The sequence below is a fragment of the Eubalaena glacialis genome, chromosome 7, assembly GCF_028564815.1.
Source record: "Eubalaena glacialis isolate mEubGla1 chromosome 7, mEubGla1.1.hap2.+ XY, whole genome shotgun sequence".
Taxonomy (NCBI): Eukaryota; Metazoa; Chordata; class Mammalia; order Artiodactyla; family Balaenidae; genus Eubalaena; species Eubalaena glacialis.
Window position 1 is genome coordinate 67,730,593 of NC_083722.1, and position 24,870 is coordinate 67,755,462.

Consider the following 24,870-nt stretch of genomic DNA (forward strand, 5'->3'; position numbering starts at 1 on the left):
TAGTTACTTTACCTTTTTCAAAAGGTTCCTTGCTATTTTGATTTCTTTCCATGATAACTTTGTAATTAGGTTGTCTAGTTTCAGAAAACACACTGAGTGCTTATTCTTATCTCAATTACTTTGAATTTATAGATTAATTTAGGAAGAATCAACATTTTATGATTTTGAGCTTTTCTATCTAAAAACATGTTATGACTCTCCATTTGTCTATCTGTCTGATTCAGTGTCCCTTGATAGTGTTTTAAGCGTGTCTTCACATAGACCTTGAAGAGTTCTCGTTATATTTATTCCTAAGTATCTCATCTTCTTTTGTTGCTATTGTAAATGGGATTGATTCTTCAATTCCGTCTTCTAAGTGGCTATTACTCTCTTACACGGAATGGTTTTCTTTTTGCAACAAATTTTAATCTGTGATATTCATAACCTTCATCTAAATGCTGTTCCCTGTCTCTGTCTACTTTTCTCACTGTCATTGACACAGACATCTATTGAGCACTGGTAGATGTCAGCCACTGAGATGGACTCTGGGTATATGATGCAGAAGATGTAGTCCATACCCTCAAGCACCAGTAATTTTATTGTCCCTCTCATCTAAGTTAATTTACATATTCATTTATTCATTCAGAAAGTACTGAACGTATTTCAAACGCCGTGATAAGCATTAAAGGACCCACAAAAAAAGCACCCTGTTCAATTCAACTATATATATTCCAATATTTTTTTAATGTACTTTTCATTCCATTATAATTTCTTTCTTTGAGGAACTTGCTGTCTAGTTGGGGAGAAACATTTTGCGTGAAAATATAAGTAGTACTACAAGATGATATTTCAAAAAAGGAAGGCATAAATGGAAGCTCTCAAAGGAGAAAGAAGTGAGTGGAAGTGTGCACTTTGAGTGAAGTGGAGGCTGTTGGGAAGATGAGGAGGAAAGACCACCTTGGCTTGAAAGAACAGCAGGAACAGAGGTCGGAGGTAGGAGTGAAGGAGGAGGTGCAGGGTGCCGAGAATATGCATCCTGGCTTGACAAGTGGGTCTGTGTTGGCAGGCAGGGTGTGGAGGACCTTGAATGCTGGGTTGGACTTTGACTTGGTCAAGTAGGTGATGGCACAGTGCTCGGGCTCTCTCTTGGCAGTGAAGGGACATTACGTCAGTGATACTGAGCCAAGATTAGGCTGCCCCACTTGTGGGATGGAGATTGGAGACAGAGAGAACTGACAGGAGGCTGAAACAGTAACTGTAGATATGTGGTGATACAAGCCAAAACTGGAACAGGAAAGGAACTGCTGTAGCATACAGAGTCATTCAAGAGACACGGCAAAAGGGCACAGGCATTTGGGCTGAGAGGGAAGAGATAGCCTTGCTACCAAGGTTTCAAATCTCAGGAAAATTCATCATGCCTTTGACCTTTTCCTGAAGATGTCAGTCAGGGAGTCCTATCCTCTGAATCGAATTAACATGTAAAGTTGAGGAAGTGAAAGTATTCATATGTTAGAATAATCCTAGTCATACCCTTTGTGTATTGATATTAATACTATATGTTTTAGTCTTTATAGTTAGAATACAATGATTAGAATTTTGCTAGCCAAGGTAGGTGGGAGGTGACATCTGAAGGACAGTCTCCTTTGAGAGATATCAGTTGAATAACTCCTCCATAGTAGAACTTGTGTTTACTGGATGTCAGAGTGTTAGTGCTGATTGCTTTGGAAACTTAGCAGCAAAGTAGATGCATTTCTTATACTAGAAACAAGAACTTTGCACATAGTGCCAATGGAGATGAAGCTTAGGGGCAAAGCATGTATTGGGGGGGTTTCGGGGGAGAAAAGATTGTGCCCAGAAGGGTGATGGTGCTGGCTTTTGGGTCATCACGTTATTAGCAGGATTTGGCTCCACTACCAGAGGAGACCCACCTATTAATTGTGAAACACTGGGCCAAGCAGGAGAATGAAAGCATAACACAGCCTACCATCTAGATACTCCCAGTCTTCAGAAAGATCCTGTTACTGTCCCCTTGTGCCCAGTGAAATATTCTCTTACCAACCAACTGGTGATGAGTGACAGAGAACCCAGCAGGGCAGTGAGAAAGAAGCCGTTGTTGAAAATAGATGATCAAATGCTAAAGTGCTTGTAGTGAAGTACTTTTTGAAAATTCTATTGATGACTTTAACAGTAGAAAAAATAGGAAGGAAACAGACTTATCTACACTGTCAATAAAAGAAGGAGAGATAGGATGATAATTTTGAGGGACCACCAAGGCCAGTGGAAGGTTTCCTTTGGATTGAGAAATTGGCTTAGTTGAAAACAACAGATGAAAGGGAGAGAGGAAGGAAACTTAAGTGAAATTGAATAACTCACAAGTGAGGGTGGTTGGGGGGGGCATGGGGGGGGTGGAATGGGTGGAAGGTTTGGAGAAAGCAGAAGGGTATGGGGTAGCAGTCCTGCTTTTTTTTTCCCCCCCCCATAACATTCGGTTTCTCTCTCTCTCTCTTTTTAAAAAAAATTTATTGGAGTATAGTTGATTTACAATGTTGTGTTAGTAGGAATGAGACTGCTTTTGCTCTGAGACCTCCAGGAAGGAAGATCAGAGTATGTCATTTTCTCAGCTCCATTTTCTGTCTCGTTGATTTTCACATTATGCTCCTGTACCAAAGCCATCCCAATTAGATAAGCAAAGCCAGCACTTAAATGTCTCACAGGCTTCCAAGTAGTATTTGTTTTCTTGGTATCAAGCTTCCTCACAGCTGAGACACTTGAAACTTTCTTCAAGGTGGAACAAACCTCAGGAAAGTGTCAGAATGGAATACAAGTTTACTTGGTGTTACAAAGGTTCAAACTGAACTCTGAACAGAAGCCTTACTCACTGCTAACAAATTTGTAAGTTTCAGATCATGATAAAAAAAATAAAGTGCTGTCAATTTACAATTTAATTTTTTATAAGATGTAAAATATCTGTATCTTTTCCAATCATAAAAGCAACACATACTCATTATGAAAATTTATATAATGAGGAAGTGTATGAAGTTAAAAGCAAACCCAGCTGACCTGGGTTATCCATGTACGTAGAGCTTTCCAAGCAGAAGTAGACAGTGAGGAAGAATCCAGGTCTGGAGTTAGCTTGCCTGGGTTTACGCCTTACTTACAATTCTCTGGGAGGTCCCCACTTTCTCATCTGCAAACTAATGGGAATAATAACTGGGTGACCATGGAGGATTAGATGAGATGTGTGTAAAGATAAAGTGTGTAAAACAGCACTGTGCTGAAAAACTAGGAAGTGTTTAATAAAAAAAATTACTCTTAAATGCCTGTAGTATATTGCTATTACACTATATGTATTATTTATTAACTTGGTTTTCCATATTCTATGCTGTAGACATGTTTCTGTATCAGTACATGTAGCTCTACTTCATCTTTTTTAATGGTTTCAAATCTCATTAGTCCCCTCCCCACACAGGCTTTTAAAGAAGCCTTTTAACTATGAAAGTAGTTAACTATTATTATTGCCTTGGCTAGATTATCCAACAGAATTTTTATTTTTTTAACTGAAGTATAATTGATTTGCAACATTGTGTTAGTTTCAGGTGAAGAGCAAAATGATTCAGTTATATATATATATGTGTGTGTACCTGTGTGTGTGTGTCTGTGTGTGTGTATATATATATATATAAACTGAATCATATATACATATATATATTCTTAGATTCTTTTCCATTATAGGTTGTTACAAGATATTGAATATAGTTCCCTGTGCTGTATATACAGTGGGTCCTTGTTGTTTTCCAACAGAATTTTTAATGAAAATTGTGAGAGTGGGCATCCTCTCCTTGTTCCTGCCCTGAATGCATATGCCTCTACTGTTGATTGGCCAGTTATATAAATGGACAGTGGTCAGATCCTATATGAAAATAGACTTCTGACTTACAACCTCTGCAGCAACCATTCCAGGACGCCAGACCATCACCTCTGTAGCATCTGGCCCAAATCGGTCAGGACTTGGTCAATAACTGCCAGCTTCCTTAATTTTTTCCCCTGCTTCCAACTCAGGACCAGCCACAGAAAGTCAAATATGCTCCCCCAAACAATGACAAGGTACCTTGCTTTTAGTTAACCCACCTCCAGCTCCCCCATGCCAACAGCCTCCAATCAGTGTGTTTCACTATAAAGCTGCCTTTGAGTCTTTGAGCTGCCTGCCTTTGAGTCTCTGCCAAACACAAGTGATGCTGGCTGACTCCTTTGCTACAGCAAGCTCCGAATAGCCTCTGCTTGTTCTCATTTGGGTAATATTTGTTTATTCCCACACACTGTTAAGTGTGTCTTTTATTAATGGTTTTTCTAATGATTAATCAGCTATGAATTTCTAGAATGAGCCCTTCTTTGATCTTGTTGTGATGTCAGTTACTCAACACGTTTGTTGAGTACCCAATATGAGCCAGGGGCTGTGCTAGGCGTAGGTGAGATAGGAATAGCCCCAATAGATGTGTTTCCTGCTCTTGTAGAATTTATGGTCTAGTAGGGAAGACAGACAACTCATCAGATAAGTGCACACCTTGATTGTGGCGTGAAGGACAAAAGAGCTTCAGGAAACTGAGGAGTAAACGGGGAGGAAACCCAGAAGTGTGGGGTGTCCTGTAAGCCAAGAGGGCAGCAGCATTTCCAGAAGGTCAAATGTGTCAAGAGCCATGAAGAGGTCAAGTGCAAGGAGGTAAAGAATGAGTATTACGTTCTTCTGTTTTTAACCAGTATTCCTCATATATTTTCTTCTATGGTTGTTTCTGCCAGCTTCATCGTTTACATTAATATTTAAGTGAGTTTTTGCAAGTTCCTTTATAGCTTGAATTGATTTCCAATGTGACTTCAGATTTTTCAGAAATTCGATATATAAAAGCTACATATAAAATTCTTCCTAATGTTTATTTTCTCCACCAGAAAATGGAAAATGAAGTACATTCCCTGCTGATTGTTATCATTTACTTGACAGCACTGGTGTTGAATACCTAATATTGCTTTGTGTCTCCTGCACCATCAGCTAGAATAGGCTCATTCTGTGAGTGGCATCTGTTAATTAACTAATGTGGAAAGATGTCACTGACGTGGAAGACTGTTGTGGGATAATAGACCTGCTGTGTACAAATGCTAAAATAACTTTTGCAAAATAAGATTTTAATGAAGCAGATTGATTTTCAAGGCAGAGTGTCTTGGTGCCATGGCAGTTTTCTATCCCTTCTTTTTGTTTACGCTTCTTCTTTAGCCCTTTCTATTTCTCTAGTAGTGGGAGAGATTCAACTTGGTATGTAAAGCCCTCCCCATTACCTTTCTTATCCTTATCTCTTCCTAATTACATCTTTTAAAATAAATCTGGGGGGTTTTTTGCATTCACTTATTAGACTGAATAGTTGTATTTTCCTCTTTTTCCTTTTTCAGTCATTTCAGTTACAGAAAAGCAATCTTGCGTAGTGTGTAATAGCACAGACTGTGGAGCCAGATGGCCTTGGCAAAGGCATCTAACCTTTCTCAGCCTCAGTTTCATCATCTGTGAAATGGAGCTGTTAAGGAGATTTTTTTTTTTTTTTTTTGGTTAGATATCTGTTAAAGCACTTAGAATAGTACCTGGCACATGATAAGAGCCATCTAGGTTTTTGCTATTATTACTGTTTCTCTGGCTAGTTCTAATACCTAGCTTTTAGTTTAGAGTATTGATGTTATTTTATTATTTATTTATTTATTTTACTAATAGTCACAGTTTGTTATCATGAATCTTTATTGAAGTGTCTGCAAATAATTTTCCATGTAGCGTTTTAGTAGGTTTAGAGGAATACAATATTCATTTGCCACATTCTGACTTATAATTACAAAGTATCAGAGCCTAAAGGAAACCTTAGGTGTCACATAGAGCTCCTTCATCGTCATTTTCTAATAAGGAAATTATGGCTCAGTAAGAAGGAGAGAGTTGACCACAGTCACTCTGTTAGGTTCTGTAGGGCTGAGACCAGGATATGTGTCTCCAGGCCCTCAGTCCATTGTGCTTTCTCTGCTATAATTTGAATGATATAGTCTCCCTCTCCATTTTTGGCCAACCAGAAATGAGCCAATTCATAAGCTTTTCCTACAGAACAGTGTAATGACTATAGAACATCTCTAACATTATCAGATTGGGTTCTCTAAGGTTTTGGTCTATCAGCTGATGCAAACTCAGAAGTGTGTCTCATCAGTAGGAACAGTGGCTGAGGACTTCTTGGTAAAGACGACAGACTAAGCCAAAAGAATTACTTTTGTTTCCTCCTTGTATTAGTTTCTAACAAAGCGACAGGTTTAGCATCCTAAAACAACACAAAAAATGTATTCTCTTACAGTTCTGGAGGTCTGAAATCTAAAGCCATCTGTTGGCAGGGCTTCATTCCTTCTGGAGGTTTCTGTTTCCCTGCCTTGAAAACCCAAGTTGAAGAGCTGCTAGAAGCTGCTGCATTCCTAGGCTTGTGGCCCCTCCCTTGCATCACTCCAACCTCTTGCTTCTGTCATCACATTTCCTACTACTATCTCCAATCTCCTGCCTCCCTCTTCTAAGAACCCTTGTGATTACATTTGACCCACTTGGATAATCCAGGATAATCTCTCCATCTCAAGATTCTTAACTTAATCACATTTATATAGTCCCTTTTGCCATTATAAGGTAATATTCACAGTTTGCAGGGATTAGGATGTGGATATCTTTGGGGAGAGGGGGCATTATTTATCCTACCACAGTCTCAAAATGCCGTTAAAATAAGAGTCAAGCCTTTTAAATTATTAACTCCAGGGAAAACAAGAAATTGCCCAGGAAAGGAAAAATAATCATAGTTTTCTATATGATTTATTTAGGAATAGTGTTTACAGTCATAGCAATGTAATCACTGAACATCAATCTGATTAAAAGTAAGAGATAATCATAGTGGGGGATGAGGGGTGGGAATTGTGTGCATGTGAGGTAGGGGTGGGGAAAGAGAGCTGCATCTTCATTATCGCATGGTAGGAAGTCATCAGATAATGTCTAAAACTAAAAAACTACAAGTGTGTTATTTAGTGATACAGAGATAAATAATAAAATAATCAAGTAAAAGTAAAACTAGTTGCCTCTGGGAGAGGAGAATGACCTGGGGCTGCAATAGACTGACAAAAATAAAAATAAATAAATAAATACAGATTGAAAGAAAGGGAAGTAGGACAGGGATAACGCATGGAGTCAAGAAAGGATTTTTTGAAGATGACTGAGTAACTTGAAAATTGATAGTTGGGGAACTGCTAATCTATCCAGTTAAAAGAGGACTTAAAAATAAGAATTCCCAGTCTCCTGTGTTGGTTAGAACTTTTTACCTGCATGTATCAGAAACTTGTCTCAAACTAGCCACATGAAAAGTGGAAGGTCTACGAGTCCAAGGGTGTCTGATGGAACTCGAGGCAGAATCATTCCTGGGCCCCAGAAACAGCTAGAACCAGGGGCCCAAATGTGACACCCGAAGCCCTTCTCCCCCCAGTTTCTCTTTTCTGTCCATCATTTTCCTTTTCATTCTTGCTGTAGCCCTGCATTCTTACTGTTTGATCCTTGAGATGACGCATAACCACTGCCACTCCCCTGTTTCAAATGTTAAAATGTGTTCCCCAGAGAGATGTGGCTCTCTCCTTCCCTGCCCTGCTTCTGGAACTCCAGGGGAAGAAAACAGGGCTGGAGACACAGTCACCTTGCGCAGAGCATACAGCGGCCAGGCGATATCTAAACTTCCTGGCTTCTCCTTCTTGGGATTAACTTTATCATGGAATTTTATTTTAAAAATGGGATACTGTCAAGTAAGCACTTTATATAGTGTGGGAAGATGTCTCTGACAGATTCTTCAGTGAAAAAAAGCAAGCCATAGAATCTGTTCCATGCATGTATGTGTGCGTGTGTTTATGTATATTTCACATGCCTCGAAAGACTCCATGGCAAGCCCTTACGTATCGTGATTTTTGAGGAAATGGAATGTCTGGGAAGTTTTAATTCTCTATGTCACACATTTTATATACAAATACATATATCTGTATTATTCGAATATTTACAGAGTATAAGAAAAAAATGAAAAATGTGAATTTGTCCATAATGAGTATATATCGCTTTTATAATAAACCAATGGGAGAAATCTTTGCCACTTTGCATTGCCTATAGGATAAAAACCTAGGGTCTTCTGCCTTGGGAATCTGACTACAGCCGCCCTCTCACAGGCCCTATATTCTAGCCTTCACACAATTGCTTGACTACGGCATGTTCAAATCCCAACTGGAAATCTTTCTCGTGTTTCTTGACCAAAACTAGTGAGCTCCTCCTCCTCCCTCCTGCCTATCCAAACCCTCATGTCCTACCAAGGCCACTTTTAGTCCCTCCTTCCCCTGTCCTCCCATTGATCCTTGCTCTCTGACAGATAGCACCAAGCTGACCTTTTATTCTGTGATGTGTTTCACATGTGGATATCTTTTTAATGGGCCTTGAAAAGAAGGAGCCACTTTTTGAGTGTTTTCCCTCATTGTCTGGCACTATGAAATTTACATCATAAGAGCTCTGCATATTGCAGATGAACAACTGGTTAAGTGACTGATGCATGTTTTCTCCTGAACATTTATCCACCAGCTGGGAGATAAATGGCAGGGGAAGGAAAAGGAAGGACTGAAGGTCTTCTGGGGCCTCAAGAGCACATCTCTAGCTCAGGGCCCAGCTCATAAAAGCCCCTTCGTAATTCAGCAAGTGCTGTGTTGTAGTCGGAACGGAATTAGACAAAGCTTCCAGGCTTTGGGGAGTGGACTTTGGGCTGTGTTGCTGCTGAGGAGTCTCCCTCCCTCACAGGAGGGCTTCCTTCCCTGCTCCTCCACCCCACTCTCTTCTAGCGCTTTCCTGGGCATTGCACGTGTATGATTCATTGTTCTTTACCCATTAATTTCCTGATAAAAACTGGAAAGTTTCTGTACCTTTGAGTTAATAAAATTTACTTAGTCATAAACAACATTGTATTATAAGTTTCAGGTATGAAATTAGCATCCACTTCTACTTTTTATATTCTCACTTTCCAAAATTGTTCCAGGTATATTTGTTTAAATTAATCCTATGCTCTTTTAGCTGTCTCTGAGTAATTAAAATTCACGTTATCTTCAGTGCATAAATCCTTTACGTGTTAAACTGATCCTTTCAGTGGTTTTTATAATTGAGTTCATTCTGTCCAAAACTTTTACCTCTCAAGTATGCAACTAGAGCTTCATTTTGGCCACACAGAAATAGGTTTATGTGTTGCTAAAATTCAGGATCTCTGTTTAAACCAGAAAAGGGCATTGCAGCTCCTGAGACAGGTGGCCAGGATAAATCATACACCTGGAATAATTCAGTCCAGTGTTCTTTATCTGTGGAACTAAGTGATTCTGTGCTAATCACAGGAGAATCCAGGGACAATTGTGGACTCAGGGGAGCTGGAGTGAGTTTGTTTTTAAGATACTCTCATAGACAAAGTTTTCTTAGGAAAGTAGTTCAGAATGAATGCCCTGAATACAGAGTCCGTTTAGGTTTTCGGAAGAAAAATGTCATTTAAACATTAGTGTCTGTCCTATTTGAGAGGTCCCAGCCTATGACATACTTTCCGTTCCAGGTTCAATGAGTTAGTAATTTCTGAGCACAGAATTATGGATTGGCTAGTCATCCTCATCTAGCAAGACTTATTCAGTGTTCCTCTCCTGACTGGGGAAAGCCAAACTCTCATGGGCCCTCGGTGTTTGGGAGGGACGGGTGTGAGGGTGAGGGCTTTAGGTGAGAGTGGACCCCAAAGCTCCAGGGCAGAGGCATGCAGAATTGGAAGGGCAGGGACTTCCCTGGCGGTCCAGTGGTTAAGACTCCGTGCTTCCACTGCAGGGAGCGCGTGTTTGACCCCTGGTCAGAGAACTAAGATCCTGCATGCCACACGGCGCGGCCAAAAAAAAAAAAGAACTGGGAGGGCAGATGTGGGAGGAGGATGAAGGCTGGGGTGAGGGGTTGGGCTGGCACCGGGCACTCTGTGGACACTCAGGGCCTCTTAGGAAGCGCTTATGCCAGCCTGTGCAGGCAGGTTGGACACAGATAAACGGGCTAGAAAAACAGAGGCAGAGACTGACACTAAGATGGTTCAGTAATTCTTAACCTCAGAGGTGTTTGGACGTGTTTTCGTTTGGGGTCATTTCTGTGTGTGTGTGTGTGTGTGTGTGTGTGTCAGCTCCTTAATTTTGGCCAGGAATGGTTGCTGGGATGCTACAGCTCAGGACCCACGCTGTTCACAGATGCCTGCGTTTACCCTTCAGTGAATCCAGGACAGCATTGCCACTTTCACCCTCCATGTTGTTCTATTTAAAAGAAGACGTTTAACTCAGCTGATGTGATGTGACTTTGGAGGTTTTGGTGGTTAAGCGTTGATCATTTTGGGAAAAACAAAACCATTTCCCCACATTGAGTTGCACAGATGCTTTTATACTCCTCTTCCGGATTGTCTGTTTAGGTTGACTCTAATGAACCCTAGTGGAAATGACCACATGTTTGTATGATGTAAATGTAGAATTATCTGCAAGGAAGCCTCTATCTGGGGAGCTTATGCTTGGATTTAGAGTGTTGTTTTCAAATCATTAATGATAGAAATGGAAAGTACTTTCAAAAGCTTGGAATTTCAAAGTGTACTCTTATATTAGTTCTCTGCTCCAACGGATTTTGAGAAAGTAATGTTATAATAAGGACACAGTGACCAAAGCTGGGAACAGCTCAGGCACATTAATATTTCTGGAATATTAAACGCTTGAAAATAACCTATGGGGATGACCCCTTTAGAGATTTGCTTATAATTAACACAGAATAATTCTTGGATTTTTTTTTTGAAGAGTTGGTTATGATTCATGTAAAATAGTTCTTGCATTCTATGACTTAATGAATTTTGATTTCTTTTAGAGATGCTGGGATGGAGTATTAAGATGGCATTTGGCCAGAGGACTGGGAAGTACTAGGACGCTATCCCAAATGTCTTTGTACAGCATCTCTAAGGGAGATGACAGGCAAGCAATGCGCAGAAACCCTTTTAATTATACTGGTCCCCATAGAGGACTGCTCTTAGCCCCACTTCCTATACTAGGTCCATCTGCTGGCCTAGAAACAGAGTTGGCTGTTGCTATCCCTGTGTATTTGCCTCGGCGTTGGAACTTCACTCTTGGATCTTAACACCCTCATGCAGGAGAGCCTTCTCTTCCTTGCACACAGATGCAAGCCAGCTAGCCCGAGGGGAGGGCCAGGGGACACAGCAAGGGGCTGTGCGTTTGCCCTGAGGGTCTGGAGCAGAGCTGACCTTAGCCGCAGGTGGCTAGTGTATCTCAGACTGGGTCTGGTTGAGAGAAGAGGAGCAGAAACCCCCTCCCAAGACAGCAACAAAAGAAATGGCTGGGCTCTTCCCAGGGGCTCAGGCCTCTGTCTCTGCTGTATTGCCATTAGCCTTCTTAGGGGCAGAGGAAGGTAGAAAAGAGCCATACACACGTGCCTGCTGACAGGTGAATCCCTTGGAAAGTTTTCACTCTGGAGAACACAGCCTGGCAGTATCCTGGAACTTCATTCAGTCTCTAGGGAGGTGGAGTATCTTTCTCTTGACTGGGGAGAATGAAAGTACAGAAATGGGGAATGTTAACTTCCTTTCCTTCCCTTTGCTACCTCCTTAGATTTATGCCTTCACTTTAGTAAAATGCATCATGTGTTAGCTCATTCACAGAGCTTTGCCTATTGTAACAGTCTAATCCTCAGGTCCCGTAGGGTGAGGTGAGGGGACGAACAGGCTGCCTCCTTTGCTCCCACAGAGGATGTGGACAACTCGTGTGGTCAGCTTTATGCAAATGCCAGTCCAAGCTCTCCTGCCTTCCAAGAAACTCTATTTCCTAACTCCCTCTATGGGGAAATTCTGGACAGCATGGAAGCAAATATGTCAAAACCTACATGGTATGTGGGAAAATGTAACAGGGAAGGTCTGGCAACTTGAAGTCTGACTTCAGGGCACAGGACCTAACAAATTTTACCAACGACAGTCATCAGTAACCTGGAAGTGACCCAATCGGTGAACTTTTCTCAGGCTTTGAACTGTGTCAACTAGATACCCTTGACACCCTTTTTCTGTTTGATTCTGGTCATTTGTTGATGTCTGTGGCATTATGTTATTATGGCTCTTTCTCTGTTATGTTGGCACCTTTGCCTCCATTTCCCCTGTAAATTCCTCCCCTGTGTGGGATCTACTCATCTCTCAGTCTTTAATTCTGGGCCTCTGGCTTGCCCGTCCTCGGGAACTTTTCCACTGTCTCCAGTCATCTCCCACCTTTTTCCGATCTGACTGTTAGCTGGTTTCTAGGCCTTCATCTCCAACAGCCTTTGGGCCTTGGCTTTTGGATGTTATCTCAAACTCAGTGTGTCTTGAAAACTAACGTACATTATAGTTCCTGGAAAACTCACTTGCCCATTTCCTCCAGTGGGGGTCTAGTTCTCCTGTCTCTTACTGAGGCTTTTTGGCCACACCTCACTGTTGCCAGGAAGTCACAAATCACACTTGCTGAGGGATGTTTCTGCCCCCTCCTTGCTTCCCACCTCACCAGCACTTGGTCGTGGCATAACTGCAGAGGTTTCATCATTGACCTTCTGGTCTCAGTTCCCCACTGGTTGCTCCCAGAGGCTCCGTGGTATTGACAGAAATGGACCTTGGAGTTATATGCAGGTTCAGATCACTCTGTGACTCCTGCTTACTCTGTGACCTTGAACTGGTTACTTGAATACCCTGAGTTTTCGTTTTCACATCTAGAAAGTGGAGATATTAGCATCTGTCCCCTGGAGCTGTTAGAGAATTCAGATGAGATATTAAATGGAAAAAGCCAAGTAAAGGTCCAGTGCCAGGCACAAAGTAGGTGCTCAGTAAATGCTGCTCTCATCCCAGCAGAGACCGCACTTCCTGCTTCACTTAACTTCCTCCGACCTCTCTCAGTCTATCCCAACTGATTTTCTTTAGCTCTTTTAAAATTTAGGTATGGTTTATATACAGTGAAACGGACAAATCTTATATATACAGTTCAGTCATTTTTGAAAAATGCATACATTCCTGTAACCAACACCTCGTTAAAGTATAGAACATTTCCGTTACCTTAGAAAGTTCTGTTCTGCCCCTCCCTCAGAAGCAACTACTATTCTGTTTCAATCAACATAGACGAGTTTTCTTTAAATGTATTCATACAGCTGAGTTTATATACCCTCTTTTTGTTCCCGGTGTCTTTCTTTCAGCCCTGTTTTTGAGATTCAGCCATGTTGTTATGGGATTTAGTGGTTCATTCCTTTTTATTGCTGAGTGGTACTCCATTGTATGAATATATCTCAGTTTGTTTATCTGTTCTTCTGTTGATGGACACCTGGGCTATTTCCGATTTGGGGCTATTTTGAACACAGGTCTAATGAGTCTTTTTGTGGACATATGTTTTCATCTTACTTGGATAAATCCCTAAGAGTGGAATTGCTAGGAAATGTAGTAAATATGTATTTAAATTTATAAAAAACTGCCATCTGTTTCCCATCAGCAGTATATGTAAGTTCTGGTCATTCTACATCCTCACCAACATTTGGTGTTGTCAGTTGTTTCATTATAATTATTCCTGTTTGTGTGTGGTGGTATCTCATTGTAAATTTGGAGTTTCCTGATGACTAATGACGTTGAACACTTTTCATGTGCTTACTGACATATCTTTTGTAAACTAAGTGTTGAAGTCTATTATCCATTTTAAACATTGGGTATTTTGGGTTTTTATTATTCAGTTTAGGAATCATTTACGTATTCTGGATATAAGTTCTTTTTTTTAAATTTTTTTTATTACTGGTGTCCCTGGAACTTTATAATGCCACCACTCTCTCTGATTGTCATTGTCATGACAGCGCAAGTGGCTAAATATGGCTACTTGTGATACACATGATATTTGGACTTTAATTATTCCAATTATTGCTTACTTAAGGTCAATTCAACATACATGAAAGAGAGTTTTAAAACCCACATCATCTGCCAGTTGACACCATCCATGTCGCATTTATTCCATTTATCCTATGATCATTTGCTAAGAGAAACTGTCAGTTGCCAAGTGTCACTTCGGTGGCCAAAATCTGAATTATTTTTTTATTTTTATTTTATTTATTTATTTAGGAACGTTAAAATATTTATTCAGAGACTAACCATATATTGGGGGTCCTTTCCTAAAACCCAAACATGAAAACCGCCAAAGGAAAATTCCATATAGACTGTGATTGCAAATGACTAATGCAATATAATTTAAGTAAAACATGGAAAATACATTTCCTTTTTAATAAAGATCTAAATTGTGTTCCTTTTTGAAGGCTTTGTTTTGTTTTGTTTTTGAATTTTATTTTATTTTTTTATACAGCAGGTTTTTATTAGTCATCCATTTTATACATATTAGTGTATACATGTCACTCCCAATCTCCCAATTCATCCCACCACCGCCACCCGCCACTTCCCCCCCCTTGGTGTCCCTACGTTTGTTCTCTGCATCTGCGTCTCAATTTCTGCCCTACAAACCGGTTCATCTGTACCATTTTCTAGGTTCCACATATATGCGTTAATATACGATATTTCTTTTTCTCTTTCTGACTTACTTCACCCTGTATGACAGTCTCTAGATCCATCCACGTCTCTACAAATGAGTCAATTTTGTTCCTTTTTATGGCTGAGTAATATTCCATTGTATATATGTACCACATCTTCTTTATCCATTCATCTGTCGATGGGCATTTAGGTTGCTTTCATGTCCTGGCTATTGTAAATAGTGCTGCAATGAACATTGGGGTGCATGTGTCTTTTTGAATTATGGTTTTCTCTGGGTATATGCCCAGTAGTGGGATTGCTGGGTCATATGGTAATTCTATTTTTAGTTTTTTAAGGAACCTCCACACTGTTCTCCATAGTGGCTGTATCAATTTACATTCCCACCAACAGTGCAAGAAGGTTCCCTTTTCTCCACACCCTCTCCAGCATTTGTTGTTTGTAGATTTTCTGATGATGCCCATTCTAACTGGTGTGAGGTGATACCACACTGTAGTTTTGATTTGCATTTCTCTAATAATTAGTGATGTTGAGCAGCTTTTCATGGGCTTCTTGGCCATCTGTATGTCTTCTTTGGAGAAATGTCTATTTAGGTCTTCTGCCCATTTTTGGATTGCGTTGTTTGTTTTTTTAATATTGAGCTGCATGAGCTGTTTATATATTTTGGAGATTAATCCTTTGTCCATTGATTCATTTGCAAATATTTTCTCCCATTCTGAGGGTTGTCTTTTCGTCTTGTTTGTAGTTTCCTTTGCTTTGCAAAAGCTTTGAAGTTTCAGTAGGTCCTATTTGTTTATTTTTGTTTTTATTTCCATTTCTCTAAGGGTGGGTCAAAAAAGATCTTGCTGTGATTTATGTCAAAGAGTGTTCTTCTATGTTTTCCTCTAAGAGTTTTATAGTGTCTGGGCTTATACTTAGGTCTCCAATCCATTTTGAGTTTATTTTTGTATATGGTGTTAGAGAGTGTTCTAATTTCATTCTTTTACATGTAGCTGTCCAGTTTTCCCAGCACCACTTATTGAAGAGGCTGTCTTTTCTCCATTGTATATCCTTGCCTCCTTTGTCATAGATTAGTTGACCATAGGTGCGTCGGTTTATCTCTGGGCTTTCTATCATTTTCCATTGATCTATATTTCTGTTTTTGTGCCAGTACCATACTGTCTTGATTACTGTAGCTTTGTAGTATGGTCTGAAGTCAGGGAGTCTGATTCCTCCAGCTCCATTATTTTCCCTCAAGACTGCTTTGGCTATTCGGGATCTTTTGTGTCTCCATACAAATTTTAAGATTTTTTGTTCTAGTTCTGTAAAAAATGCCATTGGTAATTTGATAGGGATTGCATTGAATCTGTAGATTGCTTTGGGTAGTATAGTCATTTTCACAATATTGATTCTTCCAATCCAAGAACATGGTATATCTCTCCATCTCTTTGTATCATCTTTAATTTCTTTCATCAGTGTCTTATAGTTTTCTGCATACAGGTCTTTTGTCTCCCTAGGTAGGTTTATTCCTAGGTATTTTATTCTTTTTGTTGCAATAGTAAATGGGAGTGTTTCCTTAATTTCTCTTTCAGATTTTTCATCATTGGTGTATAGGAATGCAAGAGATTTCTGTGCATTAATTTTGTATCCTGCAACTTTACCACATTCAGTGATTAGCTCTAGTAGTTTTCTGGTGGCATCTTTGGGATTCTCTATGTATAGTATCATGTCATTTGCAAACAGTGACAGTATTACTTCTTCTTTTCCAATTTGTATTCCTTTTATTTCTTTTTCTTCTCTGATTGCTATGGCTAACACTTCCAAAACTATGTTGAATAATAGTGGTGAGAGTGGGCAACCTTGTCTTGTTCCTGATCTTAGAGGAAATGGTTTCAGTTTTTCACCATTGAGAATGATGTTTGCTGTGGGTTTGTCATATATGGCCTTTATTATGTTGAGGTAGGTTCCCTCTATGCCCACTCTCTGGAGAGTTTTTATCATAAATGGGTGTTGAATTTTGTCAAAAGCTTTCTCTGCATCTATTGAGATGATCATATGGTTTTTCTTCTTCAATTTGTTAATATGGTGTGTCACATTGATTGATTTGCGTATATTGAAGAATCCTTGCATCCCTGGGATAAATCCCACTTGATCATGGTGTATGATCCTTTGAATGTGTTGTTGGATTCTGTTTGCTAGTATTCTGTTGAGGATTTTTGCATCCATAATCATCAGTGATATTGGTCTGTAATTTTCTTTTTTTGTAGTATCTTTGTCTGGTTTTGGTATCAGAGTGATGGTGGCCTCATAGAATGAGTTTGGGAGTGTTCCTTCCTCTGCAATTTTTTGTAAGACTTTGAGAAGGATAGGTGTTAGCTCTTCTCTGAATGTTTGATAGAATTCACCTGTGAAGCCATCTGGTCCTGAACTTTTGTTTGTTGGAAGATTTTTAATCACAGTTTCAATTTCATTCCTTGTGATTTGTCTGTTCATATTTTCTGTTTCTTCCTGGTTCAGCCTTGGAAGGTTATACCTTTCTAAGAATTTGTCCATTTCTTCCTGGTTGTCCATTTTATTAGCATAAAGTTGCTTGTAGTAGTCTCTTAGGATGCTTTGTATTTCTGCGGTGTCTGTTGTAACTTCTCCTTTTTCGTTTCCAATTTTATTGGTTTGAGTCCTCTCCCTCTTTTTCTTGATGGGTCTGGCTAATGGTTTATCAATTTTGTTTATCTTCTCAAAGAACCAGCTTTTAGTTTTATTGATCTTTTCTGTTGTTTTCTTTGTTTCTATTTCATTTATTTCTGCTCTGATCTTTATGATTTCTTTCCTTCTGCTAACTTTGGGTTTTGTTTGTTCTTCTTTCTCTAGTTCCTTTAGGTGTAAGGTTAGATTGTTTATTTGAGTTTTTTCTTGTTTCTTGAGGTAGGCTTGTATAGCTATAAACTTCCCTCTTAGAACTGCTTTTGCTGCATCCCATAGGTTTTGGATCATCGTGTTTTCATTGTCTTTTGTCTCTAGGTATTTTTTGATTTCCTCTTTGATTTCTTCAGTGATTTCTTGGTTATTTAGTAACGTATTGTTTAGCCTCCATTTGTTTGTGTTTTTTTCGTTTTTCTCTGTGTAATTTATTTCTAATCTCATAGTGTTGTGGTCAGAAAAGATGCTTGATATGATTTTAATTTTCTTAAATTTACCGAGGCTTGATTTGTGACCCAAGATGTGATTTATCCTGGAGAATGTTCCGTGCGCACTTGAGAAGAAAGTGTAATCTGCTGTTTTTAGATGGAATGTCCTATAAATATCAATTAAATCTATCTGGTCTATTGTGTCATTTAAAGCTTGTGTTTCCTTAGTATTTTTCTGTTTGGATGATCTGTCCGTGGGTGTAAGTGAGGTGTTAAAGTCCCCCAATATTATTGTGTTACTGTTGATTTCCTCTTTTATAGCTGTTAGCAGTTGCCTTATGTATTGAGGTGCTCCTATGTTGGGAGCATATATATTTATAATTGTTATATCTTCTTCTTGGATTGATCCCTTGATCATTATGTAGTGTCCTTCTCTGTCTCTTGCAGTAGTCTTTATTTTAAAGTCTATTTTATCTGATATGAGTATTGCTACTCCAGCTTTCTTTTGATTTCCATTTGCATGGAATATCTTTTTCCATCCCCTCACTTTCAGTCTGTGTGTGTCCCTCAGTCTGAAGTGGGTCTCTTGTAGACCGCATATATATGGGTCTTGTTTTTGTATCCATTCAGTGAGTCGTGTCTTTTGGTTGGAACATTTAGTCCATTGACGTTTAAGGTAATTATCGATATGTACGTTCCTATGACCATTTTCTTAATTGTTATGGGTTTGTTTTTGTAGGTCTTTTTCTTCTCTTGTGTTTCCCACTTAGAGAAGTTCCTTTAGCATTTGTTGTAGAGGTGGTTTGGTGGTGCTGAATTCTCTTAGCTTTTGCTTGTCTGTAAAGCTTTTGATTTCTCCATTGAATCTGAATGAGATCCTTGCCGAGTAGAGTAATCTTGGTTGTAGGTTCTTCCCTTTCATCACTTTAAATATGTTATCTCACTCCCTTCTGGCTTGTAGATTTTCTGCTGAGAAATCAGCTGTTAACGTTATGGGAGTTCTCTTGTATGTTATTTGTCTTTTTTCCCTTGCTGCTTAGAGATGAGGGTCCATTTCTGGAATGTGGAATTGGAAATATCTGCATGAACTCATTATTTTTTTTTCTGTCTAAAAGATGTATACTTCTTATGCCTGTCCACTGAATCAGTGACCCAGTAGCAATGAGTGTTTCTAGTGCTGAGACCATGGTCTCTAATTACCAGTCTCATTAAAAGAAACCAGGACTCCTTCGAGAGGTAGCTAATGCACAGTCTTAGGCAGGAATTCATAAGATGAGCTTGAGACATACAATCTTAGTAGAAGGTAGGTCACTTTCAAGGGGCTCTCAGTGGCCAAAGATGGAACAAGTTTAGCATAAAAATAATAGTGATTGAAATCAACTAAAATCCATAAAATATATTATTTAAAAATTTATTATATTCACATTGATGCTCCAAAGTGAACTGATCAGTAACCTTGGTAATTTCTAGCTTCCCCCACCTCCCTACCTCGGTCCCATTTGGGACTTGCAAACACTCCAAAATCATTGTTGTGAAAACTGGTAAATGATAACAAAGAAACATTTATCAAGCATCTACCTTGCCTTTCCTTTACAAACCATATTTTATGATAACAAAATAAGTTGATAAAGGAAGGTTCTTTATAGAAGAAAAGCAGATGAAAAAATATAGAAGGAATGACAGAATTTGAAAATTCCATATTGCCATGTCTAATGAAATAATACAACTGGACATTGGTCATTAGTAGATAACGTTTGATGGGGAAGTTTATACTGGATGAGTTAGGCAAACAACCCGTGAACCCATGGGTCAATTTCAACATCATTAAGAGTAGAACAACCAGACAGTATATCCTTCCAGATATAATGCAACAGGATATACAGAGTACCCAGCTCCAAGTATTATTGCCAAAATAATCAAACCGGAATTAAATTGAGTCTCAAAGTCTAATTACCAGTTTACAGGAAATGCAGGGATATAAGAACACCCAACGAGAACATCTACAGGAAAAATATTCTCATTTCTCCAACAAATAAATGGCCTGAAAAATTGCAGGTGGGGAAGAGGACTGTTAGAGGTTGAAGGAGACTTAAGATCTGCGGCCAAATGGAATGTGTGGACCTGCTTTGTATCTTGAGTCAAACAAATGAACTGTAAAAAAATGACAGTTTTGTGACAGTTGAGTTTTGAACGCAGATGGTACATTGAGTATGTTAAGAAGTGGGTTAATTGTATTAGGTGGTAATGGCGTTGTGGTTATGTTTTTTAAAAAAAAGGTATTTGTGAGACTTACAGAAGCAGTTACAGGAGAAATAAGATGATATCTAGAATTTGCTTTAAATACTAAAAAAAAAAGTAGATGGGGATAATTAAACAATATTGGCAAACTATTGATAGTTATGAAAGAGGGTGATAGGGATTCATTTTACTGAAATTTCTCATGACTTTCTTTGTTTTCATAATAAAATGTTTAAACAAGAAAAACTTGCATTTTAATCTGAAGTGAAAGTTCTGTCTATGAAGAGCACTGACTATATGGCTGAGCTAGGCCATTTAACATCGTATTAATGGGCTTTGCTGGCATTTTCACTGTTATGAAGAAATATTTAGGTCATACTTCATTTCTAATCTCATATGAGCACCTTCCCTGACAGCAGGTGACTTCCGAGTGTAATGTCAGAGCTTGGTGTTTGTTGCCTGTTTTTTTCACAGGCTGGAAAGGCTTGCCAGCCCAGCATGGATTCGATTGCATTCATTGTTTGTGCTCCTTGCTTGAAGGCTGAATAAAGATCAGGAAGAGCACAGTTGTTCATCAGCTGTTTCGTCTGAATCAAGCAGCGTGTAGATGGGTATCCAGGGGTCTACCTCCTCCTTCTGAAGGGCCATGTCCTTCTCTGCTGTTCGCATAGCTGGGTCCCTTGCACCTCTGACCATCAGCGTGATGTGTCACAAAGTAATCATGAACTCCCCAAAAGAGAACATCTTCTCCTGCAGCATGTGTTTACCACATACTACGTTTTAAAGCCCTTCTACCCTACCTGCAGCTCACAAATGCCAAGTGCTGATTCATAGCGGGCACTTGAGTGATGCATGCTAACTCAAAGGAGAATGCCTGTCGGTGTAATGCATGTGTCCTAATAATTGCTTTTCTTTACTATGTGTCATTGATGATTTGTGCTATCAAACCTTGTCACTTGATAGAGAAATTTTGCTAATAATTCATTCTACTTTCCCTTCAAGTATATTTATTTTCAGCTTTGTGGCTTATACCAGTTTTTGCCGCAAGGATTACAACTTTGAATGATGCTCTGTAATTTTGGTTTCTCTCTGCCTTTGGTGACACAATTAATTGCTTTTGTAGTCTAATTACTTTGCACTTGTCTAGGAACACTAGATTGGTTTACTGGAAATGACAGTGTGCAATGTCTGGGAAAGGTACCAAAGCTTGGATGGCTGTGCCTGGCAGAGTTTCCATCCAATTGTCCTGAGGACTAGGGACCAATGGATTGCAGGTCCAATAAATAAGTGGATTGCAGGTCCAGCTTACAACACATGTCCTACCTCCTTACCATGTTTTTTTCCCCATCTGCTTGTGTAAAATATTTATATTCGAAGATTCACTTTTTTCTAGAACATTGAGATCTGTTGATACTAAAGGACCCCCTTACCGTTTCGGTTTATAACATTTCACGTTGTCTTTTCACCATGTTTACATCTGAATCATTTTGGGAATTCAAAATGTAATGCTGCGTTACAATAATAGTAAAAATGCCAACTTAAATGTATTGGTCATAACAAACTACATCAAAGTGAAAGCTGATGAAGACCAACCGCACTGTGAATATGAGGTTTGCAGAGACAGACCTGGCAATTTCTCAATTTCACATTGCTTAAAAATCATTATCTTACATTTTGGAATGCATGTGAAAAAAATCACTTCATTTCTTTAGCCTCTTGGGGTGACCCAATTACTTGTCCATCCTTGATCCCCAGTTCACTTGCGGTCCCTGAGCCACCCCGTGAAGAACTGTACCTTTAAACAGAACCTGGGGACAGGATGTTTGCATACAACACTGTGCAGTGTCAGGGAGTCTTTCATCCCTGTGAAGCCTGTCCATGTAGGACAGTGTTTCTCAAAGTGTAATTTGGGGAACCCTTCCATCAAAATCAGCGGGGGAGCTTTTTAACAAGTGTATTCCTAGGCCTCATTCCAGGCTCCTGAGCAGACTCTCTGGGTGTGTGGCCTGGGAACCTGCATTTTAGAAACCTTTCCCAAGTGTACCTGGTACAAATACAGTTGAAGGACTGTTTAGAGTTTATGCAACGTAGACTATGTATGCCTGCTCTGCTGGGTTTACGTGACACGTTATTTTTATATTTTATGATGAATGTTTTACCCTTCTCCTATTTTACCCCCAGGACTGGTCCATCATGTCTGTAACCTGTTCACTGAAACTGCCACACTGTGCTTGGATGTGGACAATAAAAACAACAACGAGATGGCAGCCGCCCTGCTATTTTCCCTGCTTGATATTTTGCACAGCATGCTGACCTATACCTCCGGGGTCGTGCGACTGGCTCTGCAGGTAGAGGACCTCTTTCTCCACATCTTGAACAACCCTGTGCCACGTCCCACTTCCCTTTCCTTCTCTTTTCTCTCATCTTCCTTGAATGTGTCTTTATTTTTGGAAAAGAACATATGATTCTAACAATAGAGAGAGAATACCATATTTATTAGCCATCTTTGGGTGACCAGTGTCAAGGACAGGTAATTTGAACACAAAATCTGAAAGGAAAGCAGGAGAGGCCCAAGCAAAGAATTGGTGAGTACTCATTAGGGAACTGCTGGTGACCCAGAGATCATTTGGACTGCGGGGTTGGCCAAGCAGTGTGTAGTCTTTCCTGTCCAGAGATGGCACTCCAGCCCACCCCCAACAGGATGGATTAGCTAGTGAACAGCAGCAGATTGAGATTTTAGGTGCGCATACACACGCACACATCATGTGTTTGTATGTGCATAGATACACAGACATACATATTCATGCATATGCAACACATAAACCCTCACACTTGCTTTCCCTTATGACTGATAATGTGGAATTGCAAGATGGTTTTTTGTTTTTTAATATCTTTATTGGAGGATAATTGCTTTACAATGGTGTGTTAGTTTCTGCTGTATAACAAAGTGAATCAGCTGTATATATACATATATCCCCATATCTCTTCCCTCTTGCGTCTCCCTCCCACCCTCCCTATCCCACCCCTCTAGGTGGACACAAAGCACCTAGCTGATCTCCCTGTGCTATGTGGCTGCTTCCCACTACCTATCTATTTTATTTATTTTACATTTGGTAGTGTATATATGTCCATGCCACTCTCTCACTTCGTCCCAGCTTACCCTTCCCCCTCCCCACGTCCTCAAGTCCATTCTCTACGTCTGCATCTTTATTCCTGTCCTGCCCCTAGGTTCTTCAGAACCTTTTTTTTTTTTTTTAAGATTCCATATATATGTGTTAGCATACGGTATTTGTTTTTCTCTTTCTGACTTACTTCACTCTGTATGACAGTCTCTAGCTCCATCCACCTCACTACAACTAACTCAATTTCGTTTCTTTTTATGGCTGAGTAATATTCCATTGCATATATGTGCCACATCTTCTTTATCCATTCATCTGTCGATGGACACTTAGGTTACTTCCATGTCCTGGCTATTGTAAATAGAACTGCAATGAATATTGTGGTACATAACCCTTTTGGAATTATGGTTTTCTCAGGGTATAGGCCCAGTAGTGGGATTGCTGGGTCGTATGATAGTTCTATTTTTAGTTTTTTAAGGAACCTCCATACTGTCCTCCATAGTGGCTGTTATCAATTTACATTCCCACCAACAGTGCAAGAGGGTTCCCTTTTCTCCACACCCTCTCCAGCCAGCATTTATTGTTTGTATATTTTTGGATGATGGCCATTCTGACCAGTGTGAGGTGATACCCCACTGTAGTTTTGATTTGCTTTTCTCTAATGATAGTGATGTTGAGCATCCTTTCATGTGTTTGTTGGCAATCTGTATATCTTCTTTGGAGAAATGTCTATTTAGGTCTTCTGCCCATTTTTGGATTGGGTTGTTTGTTTTTTTGTTATTGAGCTGCATGAGCTGCTTGTATATTTTGGAGATGAATCCTTTGTCAGTTGCTTCGTTTGCAAATATTTTCTCCCATTCTGAGGGTTGTCTTTTGGTCTTGTTTATGGTTTTCTTTGCTGTGCAAAAGCTTTTAAGATTCATTAGGTCCCATTTGTTTATTTTTGTTTTTATTTCCATTTCTCTAGGAGGTGGGTCAAAAAGGATCTTGCTGTGATTTATGTCATAGAGTGTTCTGCCTATGTTTTCCCCTAAGAGTTTTATAGAGTCTGGCCTTATATTTAGGTCTTTAATCCATTTTAAGTTTATTTTTGTGTATGGTGTTAGGAAGTGTTCTAATTTCATTCTTTTACATGTAGCTGTCCAGTTTTCCCAATACCACTTATTGAAGAGGCTGTCTTTTCTCCATTGTATATTCTTGCCTCCTTTATCAAAGATAAGGTGACCATATGTACGTGGGTTTATCTCTGGGCTTTCTATCCTGTTCCATTGGTCTATATTTCTGTTTTTTTGCCACTACCATACTATCTTGATTACTGTAGCTTTGAGCTGGAGGAATCAGGCCCCCTGCAAGATGGTTCTGAGGGCTAGAGATGTATTGGATGGGCCAAAAAGTGCCTTCGGTTTTTAAGTAAAAATAAAAGACACATTTTTCATTTGCACCAAAACTTTATTGAACAAGATATTCACCCTTTTTTGTTCCACTGCCTTCTGCCATTTTCAGGCAACTTCATAATTCCATCTTCCCAAAACTTTTTATCTTTTTGAGCAAATAACTGTTCCAGGTACCTTTTACAGTCCTCCAGGGAATGGAAATTTTTTCCATTAAGAGAATTTTGTAAAGACCTAAATAAATGGAAATCCGAAGGTGCAATGTCTGGTAAACATGGCGGATGAATCAGAACTTCCCAGCCAAGCTGTAACAGTTTTTGCCCGGTCATCATAGAAACATGCGGTCTTGCGTTATCCTGATGGAAGATTATGTGTTTTCTGTTGACTAATTCTGGGCACTTTT

At 39.5% G+C, this 24,870-nt stretch overlaps 1 protein-coding gene across 5 annotated transcripts in view; it reads left to right on the top strand.

Moving 5' to 3' along the window:
- Nucleotides 1-24,870, top strand: part of ULK4 (unc-51 like kinase 4) — a 529,164-nt gene that overhangs the window by 341,529 nt on the left and 162,765 nt on the right. For all 5 annotated transcript variants that reach the window (XM_061195276.1, XM_061195278.1, XM_061195279.1 and 2 more), the window contains one exon: nucleotides 22,139-22,305. In XM_061195276.1, the coding sequence (XP_061051259.1) occupies nucleotides 22,139-22,305 (167 nt within the window). The remainder of the gene's footprint in view (nucleotides 1-22,138; nucleotides 22,306-24,870) is intronic.